The sequence below is a fragment of the Colletotrichum costaricense genome (genome assembly GCF_030867565.1).
Source record: "Colletotrichum costaricense strain IMI 309622 chromosome Unknown Scaffold_3.1, whole genome shotgun sequence".
Lineage (NCBI taxonomy): Eukaryota > Fungi > Ascomycota > Sordariomycetes > Glomerellales > Glomerellaceae > Colletotrichum > Colletotrichum costaricense.
The window spans coordinates 499,777-516,981 of NW_026848232.1; the positions used below are offsets into that span (position 1 = coordinate 499,777).

General features: G+C 54.2%; 9 protein-coding genes across 9 annotated transcripts; 3 read left to right on the forward strand and 6 right to left on the reverse strand.

The window, feature by feature from the left end:
• Window positions 1–203: 203 nt before the first annotated feature.
• On the reverse strand, window positions 204–1,027 carry CCOS01_02968 (uncharacterized protein; the record flags this gene model as incomplete). The annotated part of the gene is made up of 2 exons (XM_060451154.1): window positions 204–879; window positions 948–1,027. 2 exons carry the CDS (start codon window positions 1,025–1,027, stop codon window positions 204–206), a joined length of 756 nt encoding a protein of 251 aa, XP_060317419.1.
• A 253-nt stretch (window positions 1,028–1,280) lies between these two features.
• Window positions 1,281–1,505, reverse strand: CCOS01_02969 (uncharacterized protein; the record flags this gene model as incomplete). Its single annotated transcript, XM_060451155.1, has 1 exon — window positions 1,281–1,505. A coding segment is annotated over one exon (225 nt), but the record flags the coding sequence as incomplete, so codon positions are not given.
• A 1,635-nt stretch (window positions 1,506–3,140) lies between these two features.
• Window positions 3,141–4,806, reverse strand: CCOS01_02970 (alcohol dehydrogenase GroES-like domain-containing protein; the record flags this gene model as incomplete). The annotated part of the gene is made up of 8 exons (XM_060451156.1): window positions 3,141–3,298; window positions 3,378–3,475; window positions 3,532–3,797; window positions 3,872–4,075; window positions 4,138–4,242; window positions 4,301–4,384; window positions 4,581–4,656; window positions 4,772–4,806. The coding sequence occupies 8 exons, from the start codon at window positions 4,804–4,806 to the stop codon at window positions 3,141–3,143; spliced, it is 1,026 nt and encodes a 341-aa protein (XP_060317421.1).
• Window positions 4,807–7,622: 2,816 nt separating this feature from the next.
• CCOS01_02971 (plectin/S10 domain-containing protein) lies at window positions 7,623–8,285 on the reverse strand (the record flags this gene model as incomplete). The annotated part of the gene is made up of 3 exons (XM_060451157.1): window positions 7,623–7,668; window positions 7,758–8,176; window positions 8,247–8,285. 3 exons carry the CDS (start codon window positions 8,283–8,285, stop codon window positions 7,623–7,625), a joined length of 504 nt encoding a protein of 167 aa, XP_060317422.1.
• Window positions 8,286–8,731: 446 nt separating this feature from the next.
• CCOS01_02972 (uncharacterized protein) lies at window positions 8,732–9,589 on the forward strand (the record flags this gene model as incomplete). Its single annotated transcript, XM_060451158.1, has 1 exon — window positions 8,732–9,589. The coding sequence occupies one exon, from the start codon at window positions 8,732–8,734 to the stop codon at window positions 9,587–9,589; it is 858 nt and encodes a 285-aa protein (XP_060317423.1).
• A 349-nt stretch (window positions 9,590–9,938) lies between these two features.
• On the reverse strand, window positions 9,939–10,477 carry CCOS01_02973 (cytochrome c oxidase subunit 6B; the record flags this gene model as incomplete). The annotated part of the gene is made up of 4 exons (XM_060451159.1): window positions 9,939–9,973; window positions 10,023–10,086; window positions 10,141–10,253; window positions 10,429–10,477. 4 exons carry the CDS (start codon window positions 10,475–10,477, stop codon window positions 9,939–9,941), a joined length of 261 nt encoding a protein of 86 aa, XP_060317424.1.
• Window positions 10,478–10,828: 351 nt separating this feature from the next.
• CCOS01_02974 (uncharacterized protein) lies at window positions 10,829–11,332 on the forward strand (the record flags this gene model as incomplete). Its single annotated transcript, XM_060451160.1, has 4 exons — window positions 10,829–10,891; window positions 10,953–10,968; window positions 11,084–11,146; window positions 11,199–11,332. 4 exons carry the CDS (start codon window positions 10,829–10,831, stop codon window positions 11,330–11,332), a joined length of 276 nt encoding a protein of 91 aa, XP_060317425.1.
• Window positions 11,333–11,594: 262 nt separating this feature from the next.
• CCOS01_02975 (RNA recognition domain-containing protein) lies at window positions 11,595–12,547 on the reverse strand (the record flags this gene model as incomplete). Its single annotated transcript, XM_060451161.1, has 3 exons — window positions 11,595–11,735; window positions 11,905–12,356; window positions 12,514–12,547. The coding sequence occupies 3 exons, from the start codon at window positions 12,545–12,547 to the stop codon at window positions 11,595–11,597; spliced, it is 627 nt and encodes a 208-aa protein (XP_060317426.1).
• A 560-nt stretch (window positions 12,548–13,107) lies between these two features.
• On the forward strand, window positions 13,108–16,971 carry CCOS01_02976 (WD domain-containing protein; the record flags this gene model as incomplete). The annotated part of the gene is made up of 3 exons (XM_060451162.1): window positions 13,108–13,316; window positions 13,369–16,873; window positions 16,927–16,971. 3 exons carry the CDS (start codon window positions 13,108–13,110, stop codon window positions 16,969–16,971), a joined length of 3,759 nt encoding a protein of 1,252 aa, XP_060317427.1.
• Between the last annotated feature and the right edge of the window lie 234 nt (window positions 16,972–17,205).

Consider the following 17,205-nt stretch of genomic DNA (forward strand, 5'->3'; position numbering starts at 1 on the left):
TATGCAAGCTGCCAAAATGTCAGCAACCTTGAGGCATTGGGTGCTTACTATTGGTCGTATGTCGCTCGCTTATCGTCTCTCTGCTGACGACTCCAGATCAATGCATCATACAAAGGAAATATGTGGGTGTTTGCGAACATTGTCATATTCTCATTCGTCATAACATATGAACAGCTACCTGGTTATCGCTTCGCTCCATACATCTACAGCATCTGCGCAAATTGCGGCGATACCGAAAATTGGCAGTTGATAAACTTGATCGTATCGTTGCACCAGTTGGCCTCCTTTGTTCCGGTGCCGACCATTCTTGCCTTGTCCGATGCCTTCGCGCCCTTCTTAAGCGTGCCCTGCAATGTGCTCTCGAAGTCGCCCTTCACAATTGTCAGGTCACCCTCCAGCTCTGCCAGCACCTCGCCGCTTTCGCTTCGGAGCTCGAACTTGCTTATGCCGTGGTTAATCTCCAACGGGCTGGGGTTGTACACCTTCATGGTGTTGACGAAACCACCGCCACGCTCCGCAGAGTTGACCTGCGCGATCTTGGGGCCGCCCATGCCAACGATGGGCACATCCTTCGCGTATTTGACCTTGGCCGACAGGCCGAGCGCCTTGATTGTGCAGTCACCGTTGTCAAGTCGCAACACCAAGCTCTCGTCGCACATGATGGCTTTGACGAACGCCATGAAGGCGTTGCGGTCGAGGATCTTGATGAGCTGGTCCTTGACGACAACCTCCGTACCGCCAGACTTGGTCTTGACTTCCGGAAGATCCAGCTTGCCAAAGCAGCCGCCGTTAAACATCATGTCGACGGTCATCGGTGCCATTGTCGCACCCATGGGTCCGGTGCCTGTGACCCTGCTCACGATTCCCATGACAAAAGTGCTGTAATTCGCACAGCAGTCAGATTATGTCACAGAATGCCACCAATTGCATACGCAGCAATGACTTACTCAGCCGTGGGCTGCGAGATCTTGATGTGCTCCACCTCCAGCTTGGAGCGGTTGAGAATGGCCTGGGTGATGGCGTCCATTTTGGCTAGTGTGCTGATTTGTGGAAGCGCTAGAGGAGTGGTGACGTTCAGTAAGCTGGTTTGGGTTTTGTTGTAAGTGAGATTTGGTTATTGCAGTTGAAGTTGATTGATGAGTTGATAGGAAAAGCAAGGTGAGGAGCAATGGGTTTTATACACGCTCGCCATCTCGTCCAATATCCTGGTCATCACAACCCAGATACGGCCTCACTGTCGTCACAACGAACACATGCAGCTTGAGCTGCCATGCCATGTGCTATTGAGCTGCCACAACTGCCTCGGAACCTGAGTCTCGTCTCCAACAGAACCCACCGCCACAACACAGTTCGCATAGCTCTTCGCATAGCTTGCTACCCTGCCACACCCCGTCCAAAACTTGACAAGGCCTCAGGGGGTTTAGAACGGCCAGTCCATCAGACGAAGAATGGTTGCTATTCGGTGAGCCCAACACTTCGGATAACACCCCTGCGTGTATGACAGATCGATCAACCCACCGATCCTCCTCTACCTGGGGTCTTGTCCCCCCTCCTCAAAACGGCAATTCCCTGTGCGGTGAAACACCCATGGAGTGCGAGGGTTTTCATCACAGCTCAGAAGCAGGAGCCAGCTCACGCACACAACGCAACGCACCCGCACCCGCATTCGCACAGCTTTTTTCGACGGCGGATCCCGCAATGCGAGTGAATGCTTCTTATTTGGTTCCCATTTCGCTTGGACGTCCCGTTTCGGGAAGCATTGAGCGCTTACCTGCCCTTCTATCCCCCCCACCTTTAACTCAAAAGAAATAGTGGAAGAGAGTCCGGGGACGAGACCTGCGCCGGGCTGGCGGCACGTAGAGTCTCAGTCTCAGCCTCAGCTCTTTCTCTCTCTCTATCTCGCATACTTGACTTATTCTTTCCCGACCCGCATGTGTCAGCGGCGCAACATCTGCCAGCCAGATCCCTTTCTTTTGTCACGTTCCAGAAAGTACTCGGACCTAAGTGGATAAAGAGGGCGCTGTGAACGCTGCCCACCTCGCTGATACCTCCCCGAGGCTGACTCGAAATGTTTACGTTGGGGGAAAAGGAGTCAGCCAAGAGGGTTAAAACACGTTTTGCAGAGTAATGCTTGAAAGCTGCTAATGCGGGGAGCGGGTAAAGCATCAATCTCGGTACGCAACGTTGGGAAGAAAGAAGGTGAAGTTTGGCATGTGCTCTAGTCTTTTCACCGAGGGACGTTTGGTGTGGAGGTGAACGAGAAGAAGGTGCGGGATGTCTACTGATTGGCGATGCGTTACCCGGCAGTCGTAAACTCAACCCTCTTTTTAGTAAGGATGTGGTTGTATCGCGAGGGCGGGGGAAGGGGGGGGGGGGGTGGATGAATTTGCCCAGCTAATGTAAAGGAAGTGCGGAGAGGTTACGAATGAGAAGAAATGGGAATAGGCTTCGGTCCCATGTGCGTCGGATGAATGATGCGGAGTAAAGACTGCGTAGATCATCTTTGGTAAGGTAGGTCTTGCTCGGGAAATCGAGATGAGAAGGAATAATTTGGGCCTGCGTAAACCAAAACATTCCAGTCCAAGGCACACGCATACGTTTCCGGACTCAGGTCTGGAATCGAACGGGAACTCGTGGTGATTCATCGCTCTTTTATTGTCGAGCCGGAAAACTGGGTAAGGAACAAGACTAACAGAACAAGAACAAGTTTCTCTCTGTCCCTCAAACCCATTGAGGGTGCCTTTTTTTCTTTTTTTGGTTTCTCGGATTCGCTCACCTCTCAAAACTCCGCAACCACCGAGCCGCCCTACGCTAACCTCAACCAATTCCTCAACCACCGGATCCCAAAGTCGTCATCAAAGTAATCAACCATTCAAACAACACCTCTTGTGCGCCGCCGACCACTTTTTTTCAAGTTCGCTATTCGCCAACCGCCGTCTTTCCCTACAGCCGTCCCACCAGCTTCTGACTCCGATCCGATGCTTGTCTAAGTAACGAAATGAAATGAGCCAAGCAGACACTTTTTGTTTTTAAACAACAACGAACAGTCAAAGACAACTTCATACTCGGGGAGAGAGTGACTAAAGGGGAGAGAGAAACCAGTCTGTTCTGTCATGCTTGCGTTGCGGCACAGAGAGCCCTTACACTCCAGTAGCGTCATCGAAAACAATCGCGGCCTTGATGGCGCTCTTGTTCTTGATGGACTCGAGAGCCTCGCCGAACTGCTCCAGCTTGAACGTCTTGTTGACGATACCCTTGGTCTTGACCTTGCCCGAGTCAAGGTAGTCAATGGTGGCGGCTGCGCGAGTGTTAGTATGATTGGGCTGGAGTGCCTACTCAAGCAGTAGGTACAGAGTTTTTCGAAGATTGATACGTACGGAACATGTAGGTCTCGGAGAAGGAGCCGAGGATTGTGATCTCGTCACCGAAAATCTTGGAGGGGGGCCATGATACACGAGCAGAGCTGCTGTAGACACTATTTTTTGACACATCAGCAACCATGTACGCTAAAACGGCGCTTTGCTGCCTTACCCGTAGACGACGAGCTTGCCACCGCGGCGGACGTAGTTGATGGCATCCTCGAGAATCTTGACGGAACCGGTAGCCTCAACGACGACGTCAAAGCCGTACGGGTGATCCTTCTGGAGCTGGGTGAACTGGACCTGGGGATCGGAGCGGGACAGCTCAATGTAGTTATCGGCAGCATCCAAGCTGCGAGCGAGGTCCATCTTCAGACCTTGAGGGGCCGCGATGGTGACATTGCAACCACCGTTGTGGCGCATGAGTTGAGCAAGCATCTATATCGTGGTGCATCGATCAGTCATTGGCGCACAGGGTGCAGGGTGTAATATCCCGGCCGAAGTGAACTCACAAGACCGGTGGGGCCGGCGCCGAACATGAGGACGCTTGACCCGAGGCGGGGCCGAATCTTATCCAGACCGTGGCAGGCGCAGGAGGCGGGCTCGAGAAGAGTGGCATCGACATCGTTAAGGTTGTGGATCTTGAAGACCTTGCCGGCAGGGTACGCGCAGTACTCGGCGAAACCACCGTTCATTGTGACACCATGAGCCTCAAACTGCAAAAAAGGTGTTACTTCAATATCCGTCCATATAAGTGGTTAAGTGGGGTCGGGCATACGTGCTCGCAGAGCAAAAGCTCTCCACGTCGGCAGTAGAAGCACTCATTGCAGAGCTCGCTGTTGTCGGCAGCAACACGGTCGCCAACCTTGAAGTCCTTGACTTTCTGTGCTTTCATGTTAGCAGTCATTCCGTCGGAAGTTGTGGACAATAGCTTTGCTTACAGGTCCAACGGCGGCAACGACACCAACAGTCTCATGGCCAGGAATCAAGGGGAACTTTGCAATGAACTCTCCCTCGTGAATGTGCTATAAGTGATATTAGCTACGTTGCTCGAGGCATGACTGGAGGCCGTGAGGTTCGGGAGGTTTTACCAAGTCTGTGGCGTCCGGGTTAGTCGTACAGATCAATGCAAAAGATCACTCTCGACTTGGACAGCGTATGCAATGGTACACGAGAGACGACAGTTCACTCACCAGTACCACAAACACCACAAGCTCTAACTTTGACCAGAACATCGTTCTCCCGAAGCTCTGGGAGAGGAACTTGGACAATTGACCAATCCTCGGGCTTCTCGTAGCTGGATGAGGGGTCAGCTTAGCGCCAATGGAGGGGTAGATGGTCCAGCGACCAAAGTTGCGTGAACTGCCACGCTGACCCGATGATCATTCATAGTTGAGAAAGGGGGGCCATACCGGAGAGCCTTCATCTGCTTGGGAAGGTTCGACATGTTGAAAGGTTTTTGACTTGTGCTCTGATGAAGATAGGTGTGCTATCGTATCTTGATGCTCAGTTAGCGGATGTTAAGAGAATAAATGAAGTTCAGCCTGTGCTATAGGGGGAGCAGAGAAACGACGGCAGCTAACAACGTACACGTGAGACTCACTGGAGGACAGGCGAGGTGAGGGGAAGCTTGATTTGGTGCTTCTATGTGAAGCTCCAAGAGGTGGAATGGGTAGCTTTATATAAGGCCTCCTTCGAGCAGCGCGGGGAATGGGCGCATCTTGGGACGAGGATGGGACCAGGGTCCAAGGCGTTGTTGGCTGGCGTGTCTGAGGTCAGGGTACTTACATCTAAATCCTCCCTTAGACTCGCATTGTACGCTCAAATCGGCGAGCTTCGATGGCTACACCGAGCTCATGTACCTATTCATTCGTGTGGTGCCATCCGGCATGTTGGCGTAGGTAGCTGCATCCCGCGTCCGCAGACGCATCCTCGACCACATCGACGCGCCACTCGGCCAACAAATGATGGTACATACACGAGACGGCATCCCACGCCTCGAGAAAGACCCCAGCCTGGCCTGGCCAAACATTGATCGGTGAGGATGAAAAGCACCTGAGAAAGACCGGAGCTGTTGGCAGACCACAGAGCTGAGCAAAGTCTAAACCCCCCCTGTCCGTCCAAAAATCGCCCCGCCCCCAGACTTTCAGCGGAGTTATTGCTGCAAACCTGGCGTCATCACGCAGGGCAGGGCTGCCACCAGCAACCAGATTTCCAAGCGCGGGAAAGTCGGGAGGCAATGGCTCTAGGAATAATCGAAAAGCAGGAGAAGAATCGAAGAGTGAGGGGGGGCAAGGCCATGACAACACGTCTACGAACGAGCTTCCAACAATCGCCAGACAGTCCAGCTGTCTAGCTCATCCCATTGAACGGGGTCGAGACACTATCATCGAGCCACTCAGCGAAGCGAGAGCTAGCGAGCTGCATCCAAATTGGAGAGCGGGGAGCGTGCAAGAAGTCCTGGTCTCGAATTGTAAGTGTGTAAACCAGACAGTGACAACACCACTTCAGCCATCAACAACACCATCTCTTCTTTTCTTTCCCGCCAGGAGGTCCACTTGGACACCGCCGCAGTGCTTATCTTGCACATCCGGCTCTCTTCCCCTGGCACACTACCTCAACAAAACATTCCCAAAGCCGGGCCAAGGAGAGTGAGAGCGTGGTAACACCCCATGGCACATGACATGAACTTACCGTAGTCTACTCGTCTCGACCTTGCCCGGCGTCCAGGTTCCTGCTGATAGGTATGCGCGCCCGCGATTCTCTCTCCACGCGCTATCCTTGGAGTGCCCCCCCCTCGCCGGTTGTTCCCCGGTTTGCTGGCCTTGTAGCGCCAGCCCTTGGCGTGGAGACGCTGCCTCCACATGCAGTTGACTTACGTACCGGGTTGGTGCGAAGATAGTATGATGGGTCGTTGGATGCTCTGATATGATTCTGAGTCTCTGTCACCCTGAAGTTGGGCTTGATTTGCGTTTGGTGGCTCATAGCTTAATCGTGTCTCTGATTATTGACCTGCACCACAAGGTGCTGGGGCATGATAAGATGTCCGTCTTTGCTCGCGCGACTAGCGTTGAGACGACGTTCTTGCAGCTCCCGAGATTAGAAGATGTTCTGCCGCTGATGGTGTGGTGAAGCTGTGTGTAAATGAGATCGGGTTGGGTTAGACAAGACATCGATTGCGTGAGGTGACTTTCATGGCAAGTACTCATGCCCAGGACCTTCTCTTCCTTTCTCATCCCACGGCTCGGGGATATCGAGGTAACCGCGTCCGGAAGCTGGCGCAGGTGCAGAAAGAAGGCCAGGTACGTAGGAGTGAGGGGGAGGGGGGATGAACCCTACCCTCTTCCTGAACGAGCAATGGCACCCAAAGGCAGGGCAAGACGTTGAGGAAGGCGTCCTGGTCTCTTCTGAGCCAATGCAACACATCTCACTTGCTGAGACAAAGACGCACAACCAGACAGCATTTACAAAAGTGTGGAGAGGGTGCTTGAGTTCCGACCTTACGCGGGGGGGGGGGGGGGCACAATACAGACTCTTGCCCATTCGGCGTCTAGAAACCTGGCAGTCATGAGATTTACGCAGTCACCGCCACTTCTCAACGACCCTACTTACCCGCCTCGGGATTCCTTCAACTGGCCATCCCGTTCAACTTTTGAGGCTATCACGCATATTCGCTAAGGCAAGGGAACATCGCGCATTGCTTCTTTGCACAGAAGGGGCTGCGGCGCCACAGGTAAAGCGCATTCATGTCTGGAACCATACGTTATTCGTGCGAAGCCTGCTGAAGCTATCCTACGTGCGTCGGCGCTTACCCCAGGCTCTCAACATTCCTTCATAGACGGACCCCTTTCTCGTCCATCCTCGACTTGAGAAATGCTTTGCGCATGTTCTCATTTCTTTTTCTCATCTTTGCCTGCCCTCGACATGCAGAAGGGGTCTTGAACGTGGCCTCTCGCAACTTCAGCACCACCCCACGTGCTAGCCGGCAGACACTGCTTGCTCATCACAGCGTGGTAAGAAGGACAAAAGGACGTTTCACAGTTTGGAGGAAACGGCACAAAGCCGCAGGCTGCAATTCATGACCTTTTGATGCAAACGATTTCCGAGGATCTAACCTCCAAACTCCCACGATGTTTCCCCCGTTGTCTGTGACGTTAACAGACGCGCGACTGTTCCGGCCATCCACTTTTTAGAGTACATGTCGGTGCCTTTTTGTTTCTGCCAATGCGTCTCGAGAGTAAAAGCCGATAGGAAAGAATCCTCTTACGAGGGGGGAGCGGCGCCACGGCCACGGCCAAAGCCACCACGGCTATAACATGTGTTAGCAAAAAGACGTTCCAACCCTTGCTGTGCGCAGTATCGACATATGCGCAAAGCATTCGAGGGGTTGAGGCTCACAATTGGGGCTCGAATCCACCAGGGGCACCACCCTCCTTGCCGCCCTCGCCAGCATCACGGCGGCGGTAGCCACCCTCACGGTCACCACGGTCACCTCCACGGCCACGGCCGCCGAAGGGTCTTCTCTCGCGCTCGCCCTCGCCGAGCATGCCGCGGGGGGGAGCGTGGGAGCGCTGCTGCTTGATGTGGGTGGCGGGGACAATCTCGGCGGGAAGGTGAAGCCACTCGCGGAGGTAGTCGAGACCCTCGGGGGTCAGGGTGTAGTAGTAGTACTGCCACGAGAACTGGGTCTTGACATAGCCGCGGGAGGTGAGCGACTGGCAGGCCTTGACGACGAACAGGTTCTTGGTGTCGATGTCGGGGTGCTTGGGGAGGTTGAAGTCCTTCTTCGCGACGAGGACACCCTCACGGAAGAGGTACTGTAATTTTCGTCGTCAGCAATCGCTATCCTCCCAATTTTTCAGCACGCCTGAAAATTGTAAATCTAACCTCGTGGATCTTCTTGCGGTCGGCCTTGGGGATCAACATCGTGGCGGTTGTCGTGGTCGCTGCTGGTCGATGAGTGGGATGTCTGATCGAGCGCTGTCGAGAACTAACAAAAAGTTTCGAAATTCGTCGTGGGAAGGTAGAATAGCCTAGTGGGCGTCAACCCTACGCGGAACGGACGAAGTGTGGGGCGCTCTAATGGCGCACAGAGTGATCACGTGTAGATAACGCCTAGCGATAAATCAATGTATCCTCAAGACCCGCCACACTTCCTCAGGGTGCTGCGCCTCACCCAGTAGCTAGGTATCTGCGATAAGCCGCGCCCATCTCATAATTCATCGTTGTAACCAAACACTGAACATTTGCCTGCACTTCGCGTCCTTGTCCCGCCTCGACATCGTCACTTGCACATCGACTTAATATTGCGTCGGCGCAAATCAAGAAATCAAATTCTTCGGCTACGGACGTAAAGCATTTCCGACTTCAAAATGGCTGTCAAAAACGTCAACGTATTCATCAGCACCTTTGCTGGGTTGGGCCTACCATCGACACTGGTACTGCCTGTTTCTTCGATGACGACCCTATGCGACTTGCGACAACAGCTTGACGAGCGACTGCCCGCCACAGATAACCGCCTTATCCTGACGACCGTCTCCAACAAAGAGCTGTCAGCTTCGTCTACCAAACCAGTGTCTGATCTTCTATCATCCATCGATGATGACTTTGTTTCTTTGCGACTTTCAGTACCGCTTTGCGGTGGCAAGGGTGGTTTTGGGTCCCAGCTTCGAGCCGCTGGTGGTCGCATGTCCTCAAAGAAGAAGCGAAATCAGGGAGATGCCAACAACTCAAGCCGAAACCTTGACGGTAGACGTTTGCGGACCGTCACCGAGGCCAAGGCTCTGGCGGAGTACCTCGCCATCAAGCCAGAGATGGAGAAGAAGGAGAAAGAGAAGCGTCGCGAAAGATGGGAGCAGATCGTTGAGCTTGCAGAGAAACGCGAGGACGAGATCAAGAACGGCAGCAAGGGTCGCCTCGACGGAAAGTGGGTTGAGGACAAAGAAGAGTCTAACGAGAGAACCCGCGAAGCGGTACTTGCTGCCATGAAAGCCGGGAAGTATAAGGACAATCTTCTCGGTACTTCGCAAGGATCGACAGGATCAGAGGAGACGGAGGAGGAAATGAGTGAGGATGAGGGTGATGAGGAAGTTGGCAGTTCGAAAGAGTCAACACCGCCATCGGAACCGGCAAAGGCGCCCAAGGATAAGCCGAGAACGTTCTTTGGATTCGATGAGGACGATGAGTTTATGAGTTCTGATGAGGATGAAGTCAAGAGCAAGAAGAAGTGAGCTGACGAGTCGCATCGCTTCTCATCGCCCCTTCACTTCTTTGCTTCTTCTACAATCTTCATCACACTGCTTAGCTTGCGTAAGAATTATAACGGCCAAGGGGAGCGCACGGAGTTTCTGGTCAGCGGGGTTAAAGGAACGGTATCAAGGTTCAAGTTTTTGTACAAATGATCAAATGGGCGGACACTACAGATAGTTTTCACGAAATCATATTCGGCGCCCTGGAGCGTCATCAGCGTCATCGCACGACACGTCCTCCAATGCTCTATTTGAGGTCTCGATCCATCTTGAAGTAATACAGTCGCCCGGCTCCTCCGTCTAACCTGCTCACAACAGAGTCCAAATTTGCTTATGCGTCGAGCTTGACGGGGAAGTTGCCGGCCTCTGTCATGTGTTAGTATGCGTGCTTCTGATATACGGACGGAGTGCTGACCTCTCTGCTCGTCCCAGCGGGTGTACCAGCCAGAGGGGCACAGAGAGCGGTAGCCGAGCCAGAACTGCGACTTGTTAGTTTCTTTCAATTTTCAACAGAACTCGCGGACGGTCCGGACCTGGCGGCAAGGGGCGAAGTCCTCGCCCTTGGCGTTGATGCACTTGTGGTAGTCGACGTAGTTCTGCCAGCAGTGCTTGGTCTGGTTCATGTTCGGGTAGCGGGCATCGGTGCCTGTTCAAGCTCATGTTAGGTTCACGTCGCTCATCATTCCCGCTCTCAATTGAGGTGACGCTATCGCGGGTTTCGGTGGTTCGGGCGGAGGGTTCATACCGGCTATAGTGGTCATCAGTTAGCCTCGGAAAAAAGATCAGACCATACTTTGGAGAGGGATATTTCTTCAGCGTACCGGTAACGAACTTGAAGGGCTTGGTAACGAGCTCCTGATCGTCGGACATTTTGGCGGCTTGCGAGTTCAATTGACTGGGAGTCGGATCTGGTGATGGGGTCGAGTGGGCAACGGCGTGCGATCGGTGTTGATGCTTTGAGAGCAATTGAATGGTCGTTTCTGCACCGAGAATCAGGTGGTGACGGGCGAGAACGGGTGGATGCCTGAAGATGGCCAATCGGGCCTCAGGCATTAGAAAGGTGGACCGAGCTCCAGTCCAACATCAGACCAGACCGATGGAAGTCCAGTCCAACTTCTAAACACTCATTTTGAGATCCAATCCCGATCAACTACGCTCCCTCCCGCCGTACCGACAGGACCGAAAAATCTCCCCTCTTCAGAAAAAAACAAAATCGCCAAAATGCGTCCTACTCTCGGTCTCCGCGCTTTCCGCCCGACTCTGCGCATGATGTCCCCCGTTCCCGTACGTTGAAATTTCGCCGGCCCGGATGAGCGCAATCGCTAATTCTCACATCTCCCCTTAGGCCGAGGACCAAGTCGGTACGTCGAAACCCGCCCCCAGCCATTGAAGGCTCCCGCGATATCGGATACCGATCTCGACGATAAACTGTGGTATTGCGAAATGGCTAACAAGAGCTGATATTGTTGATTCCAGGCCACACCGTCTCCCAGAGACTGCGCAAGCTCCGCCAGATCCCCCCCGAACTGATCCCCCTCGGTACGTCATTAGACATTCAAGGTTACGTCAAATTGTTGTTGACGGCATACAGGTGTCGTCGTTGGCTTCGCTCTGGCCGCTGCCACCTACTCTGTCGGACGTCACTTCATGACCGACAAGACCATCCGTCTCAAGCGCCAGGGCAAGTCTGCCGCCGACGCCGGCCACGGAGAGGAGCACCACTAAGCGAAGGTTATGAGGACGACGGGAGAACGGTTGACCATGGCGCTCGTGTGTTATTAGGGAGGATCAGTTTGTATAAGTCTACGACAAAGACAGATCAAAAGGCACCAGAGACGCTGCTTTCATTTCCTTTCTCATTGTGCTTCTCCGCCTCGAGTATTAGAGAAAAGCCGTGCCTCTTTTATATCTCAGTAAATCCATGTGAACGCCGTCGCTATGTAATTCAAAACAGGCTTCAGTCGCCTTCGTCCACACCAACTCATCTTCACTCTGGTCGTGGTCCCGCGACATCGAGCCCCTCCAAACCTTGCATGGGGTCATCCCCACGCATCTCAATCTGTGCTGTGCCCTGGTCTGTTGCCAATCCATCCTCCTCTCCAACAGCATGCTCTGCCAGCCATCCCTCCTATGATGGATGTCAGTACGTTGTTTCAAAGCTCGATGAGGTAGGAATATGAATCAGAGGAGAGGCATAGTAGCAGAGTGATAGAATTTAGAGTAAAGAAAGAAGAAGATAAGAAGTAGTGAGAACCGCGAGCAAAAGATGTGAGACATATATTCAAGGAATGACTGACCTGTTCCCAGACAGCCTTCTTGCTGCCCAAGCCCTCGTCTGCGCTCTTGGGAACTTTAGCGGCTGACACCTTGATGACTCGCCCGAAGAATTCTGACTGATCCATGTTGTCGATGGCTTCTTTCGCGTCCTCCGTATCTTCATACTCAACATAAGCGAAGCCACGGTGAGGATCTGTTGAGTTTGGCTTGTCGTTCTTCGGTAGCGACACATCGGCAATTTCTCCAAAGGGGATGAATGCATCGTGAACGTTGGCGGCCGTCACTATGGAGGCCAGTCCACCAACGAAGACGGTCGATTTCCAGCGCGCAGCGTCCGTCATCTTGACCCAGATTTTATTCGTTTGGCGATGGTTGAGTTCGTGAACCTGCGTAGCAATACCTCGAGAATGAGCGCGGCTAAGTGATAATGGAGTGAATCTTTCTGATAGTAAGTGGAGTTTCTGCGCAAGAGCTGTTGTAAGTCTCTATTGGCTGAAGTGGATTTTAGCTACTTGGAGCTGTGCCGTGGTTCTTTGGGTGTCTTAGCGTTCAGTTACGTAAGCCATACCCAACGACAATTGCTCGCTTCTTCCCCTCCACTGATGTAAGGTACCTTGAGGTATACCCACCTTCAACATCGACTTTGGAAACCTGCCTCATCATCTTCTGCCGGAGATACCTACTTCTACAGGCTTGTTTCTGTACCTCTACTTTCTCATCTTGAATGAGGATGTATGGAATTGCCGAGGAAAGAAGATGCATCGTGAAGATGGCCACTTATGTAATGGATTCCATGTCCCGCCGCTGCTCTCCGCCTTCCACTCTCCCTGTTGTGATGACGATGCACGTGACGCTACTTTTCCTGCTTGGGCCAGTTGAGAGGTGCACGGTCCAGTGCTAGGGGGGTATGGATGGCTGCGATTTAGGCCTTGGAGAGCTTGGGATGGGGCTGCAATCTGGCATCATATTTCCCTAAGGGCCAGCGTGCACTGTGACACTACCGCCTCAACGACTAATAGCCACCTCTCCCATAAGGCTTGGTTTTACTTTTCTCAACTCCAGAGAATCTCGGCTTTCCTCGCCAGATCTTCTTGTCACTGTCACGTCAACCAATGCCAATTCGCAGCTAGATTTGTCTTTCTTAGACTGGCCGACTTTCCTTATAGCAACGTCTCCCCCCTCCCTCCGAGTGCAGTCCTGGGGACTGAGTGATTCTCGCAATCATGGTTCGCCTCCGCGAGATCCCAAGGACCGCGGCGTTCGCCTGGTCCCCCGACCCGTCGAAGCCTCTTTTGATCACCGGCACTAGAGCTGGAGCTGTCGATGCCGACTTTTCTGATGAGACCAAGCTGGAGCTGTGGGACCTCAACCTTGACAACCAAGACCAAGGCCTCGAGCTGCAGCCCATAGCTAGCATCAGCACCGACTCGAGGTAGGCTCTGCTGCCGCACTACCAATCAGACATCTTGGCTCACGACACTTAGATTCTATGACCTCGCTTGGGGACCGGCCGATTCCGACCACCCGAGGGGTATCATTGCAGGTGCCCTCGAAAATGGCTCTCTCGACTTGTGGGATGCCGAGAAGCTCATCGACGGAGCCGAGGATGCCTTCATGTCCCGCACAACGAAGCACACCGGTGCGATCAAGTCCCTCCAGTTCAACTCCCTCCGACCGAATATTCTTGCGACCGCCGGCGCAAAGGGAGAATTGTTCGTTTACGACATCAACGATGTGGAGAACCCATTCCGACTGGGAACCGCCGCTGCTCGCGCTGACGACCTGGAAGTTGTCGCATGGAACCGCAAGGTTGCGCACATTCTCGCCACCGGAGGCTCTGGCGGTTTCGTCACTGTTTGGGATTTGAAGACCAAGAAGGCCTCTTTGACCCTGAACAACAACAGAAAGCCCGTCAGCGCCATTGCGTGGGATCCCAACAACTCAACGAAGCTCCTGACCGCCACTCACGACGATACTGCTCCCGTCATTTTTCTGTGGGATCTCAGAAATGCTAATGCGCCCGAGAGGACGCTTCAGGGACACGAGCAGGGTATCCTTTCCCTGTCTTGGTGCCAGCAGGACAGCGATTTGCTGCTTTCTTGCGGCAAAGATAACAGGACTCTGGTGTGGAACCCTCAAACGGGAGAGAGACTGGGAGAGTTCCCTGAGGTTACAAACTGGACCTTTCTCACTCGATTCAACCCCGTCAACCCCAATCTTTCTGCCACTGCTGGTTTTGACGGCAAGATCACCGTCCAGACCCTTCAGAACACCAACCCTACGAACACGCAGGCCGCTACCAACAACAATCTCGATGGTGAAGACTTCTTTACCAGTGCTCAGACGCAGCCTCAGGGAGCGTCGTTCTCTTTGAGCCAAGCCCCCAAGTGGTTCGAGCGTCCAGTGGGAGCTACCTTTGGCTTTGGCGGAAAGCTTGTCATTTTCAAGCAAAATGCCCAGCAAAAGTCCACCAAGATCTCCATCTCCCAGTTCTCTGTTGACTCGTCCATCGGTACCTCCACGGAAAAGTTCGAGGAGTCTCTGCAGTCAGGCGATATTGTCGGTCTCTGCGAGTCTCGTAAGGAACAGGCTAAGACCGAGGAGGAGAAGGCGGACTGGCTTGTGATGGAAACTCTTACTGGCGAGAATCCGCGGAAGCGTATTGTTGAGTACCTCGGATTCAACGAGGAAGAGATCACCAACGGAGTCTCGGGCAAAGAAGAGGCGAAGCCTGAGGATGCTGCGGCTGACAAGGAGGAGGACACGAAGGAGGCAGAGAAGCCCGACAACATGTGGGGCGAGGCCGACGGAGAAGGGGAAGAAGACTTCTTGTCGAATCTCTCTGCGACCAAGGGCGCCAAGACGGACAGTCCTTTCCACCTGCTGGCCGACACGGATACCACTGTGGAGAAGTCCATCACCAAGGCTTTGATGCTTGGAAACTTTGCAAAGGCCACTGAGATCTCCCTCAAGGAAGAGCGTTGGGCAGATGCTTTCCTCATTGCCAACTGCGGTGGGCAGGAGCTGGTGGACAAGGTGCAGAGTGCCTATTTGGCCAGCAAGGACGGTGTCCCAAGCTACGTTCGCTTGCTCGGATCAGTTATTGCCAAGAACCTGTGGGATGTTGTCTACAACGCCGACCTCGAGAACTGGAAGGAGTCAATGGCCATTCTTTGCACGTTCTCTGACCCCAAAGAGTTCCCCGATCTCTGCGAGGCTCTTGGCGACCGTATCCTCGAGAACGGCTCACGCAAGGATGCTTCTTTCTGTTTCCTCGTTGGGTCAAAGCTCGAGAAGGTCGTTTCCATCTGGATCACAGAGCTTGAGGAGGCCGAGCAGGCTGGCATGCAGGAACCTAGCGATGATTCGACGTTCTCTGTGCACGCTCGATCACTTCAGCACTTCATCGAGAAGGTGACCATCTTCCGTCAAGTCACAAAGTTCCAGGACTCTGGAAAGGAGCAATCTGCCGACTGGAAGCTGTCAGCTTTGTACGAGAAGTACACTGAGTACGCCGAAATCATTGCCGCCCACGGTCAACTCGCAGTTGCCCAGAAATACCTGGACTTGCTACCCAAGGAGTACCCTGAGGCGCAGCTGGCGAGGGAGCGTTTGGCACGGGCTACGGGCAAGGCCGCCGTCTCGCAGGCTGCACCAAAGGCGCCGGCTGCTGGACGTCGTCCGGGACAGCCTCCTGCGGCGGCCAATCCCCGGGCCACCCCCGGTTATCAGTCCTACCAGCCCACTGCCCCTGCTCAGACTCCTGTCGGTGCTAGCCCGTACGCACCAACGGGGCCGGCTCTCGTGGCAGCAACCGGACCGGCAGCTGCGTCGAACCCGTATGCCCCGGCTGCCCCGGCAATCGGTGGTTACACGCCTGCCGGCCAGTCGCCCTACGCCCCGAGCCAAGGCTACCAGCCTCCCGTCGCCCAGCCGGCCTATCAGGCACCCTCGGGCTATGGACCACCTCCCTCAAACTTCGGTTCGTTGCCGCCGCCGCCGCGTAACTCCACGCCCACTACGTCCTTCCGCCCCAAGGAGAGTTGGAATGATGTACCTCTGGTTGCCAAAGCACCTCCTCCAAGAAAGACCACTCCTAGCGTCGCTCCAATCTCTTCGCCGTTCTCTCAGCAACCTAACCAACCGGGTCCCCCGCCTCAGAGCCCGTACGGACGCACTGGTTCAACGCCTCCTCCTCCGCCGCCCAAAGGCCCTGCCCCGCCTCGTGTCACGTCTCCTCTGGCCGGACCTCCCCAGACTTTCCAGGCCCCGCCTAGGCCAACATCATCGGCATCGAACGCATACGCTCCTCCGCCCCCTCAGCCTGGTGCGATGCCGCCACCTACCATGCCTCGCACTGCCTCGCCATACAACCCTCCTCCATCTGGCCCTGCCCCCTCTAACCGCTACGCGCCCGCTCCCTCGGCCCAGCCGCAAGCAAGCCAGCCCCCCTTGGGGTCCTCTATGCCACCTCCCGGAAGCCAGCCTCCCCCGAGAAACCCTTATGCGCCGCCGCCCCAGCAGAGCACACCGTCAAACCAGTACGCGGCTTCGCCGTACGGAGCCCCGCCTACAGCAGCCTCGAGGCCGCCCACTGGCCCTCCTCCTTCCAACGGGCCCCCGCCTGCTGCCAGAGCTCAACCGACCCCTCCTCCCCCCAAGGCGGCTGCCCCGCCCAAGGCCAGACACCCAGCTGGTGACAGGTCGCACATTCCAGCTCACGCCCAGCGACTGGTCGATGTCCTCAGCTCGGATATGCAGCGTGTAGCTTCTCGCGCGCCTTCATCCTTTGCTGCGCAGGTCAAGGATACTCAAAAGCGCCTCAATCTTTTGTTTGATCACTTGAACAACGAGGAGCTGGTCAAGCCTGACACAATCGATCAACTTTGTGCTTTGGGCGAGGCTATTGAGCAGAAGAATTATGAGGTTGCTCACAAGATCCAAGTCGAGATTCAGCGGGACAAGACTGATGAATGCGGTAACTGGATGGTAAGTTCGCTGCTACAACACTTTACTTACTATGTACTAATGTCTTATCCCAGGTCGGTGTGAAGCGTTTGATCAGCATGAGCAAGGCCACTCCATGAGTGCCTTCTCGAAGTTAAGGGGATGGGATGTCATGGGACATGAAATGTTGATGATAGCCAACTGCGCTTTTACGTATACACTAGAGCTTAAGTCGAATGTGGAGACTGTGATTAAGTGCCTGCAAGTCTGCCGTGGTTGATGCTGTGATGATCTGGACTTGTGACAGTGAAAGTTGGACAGCGAAATTTCGATTGAGATGGTGAGAATATCACTCGGCCATTTAATGGAGTCGG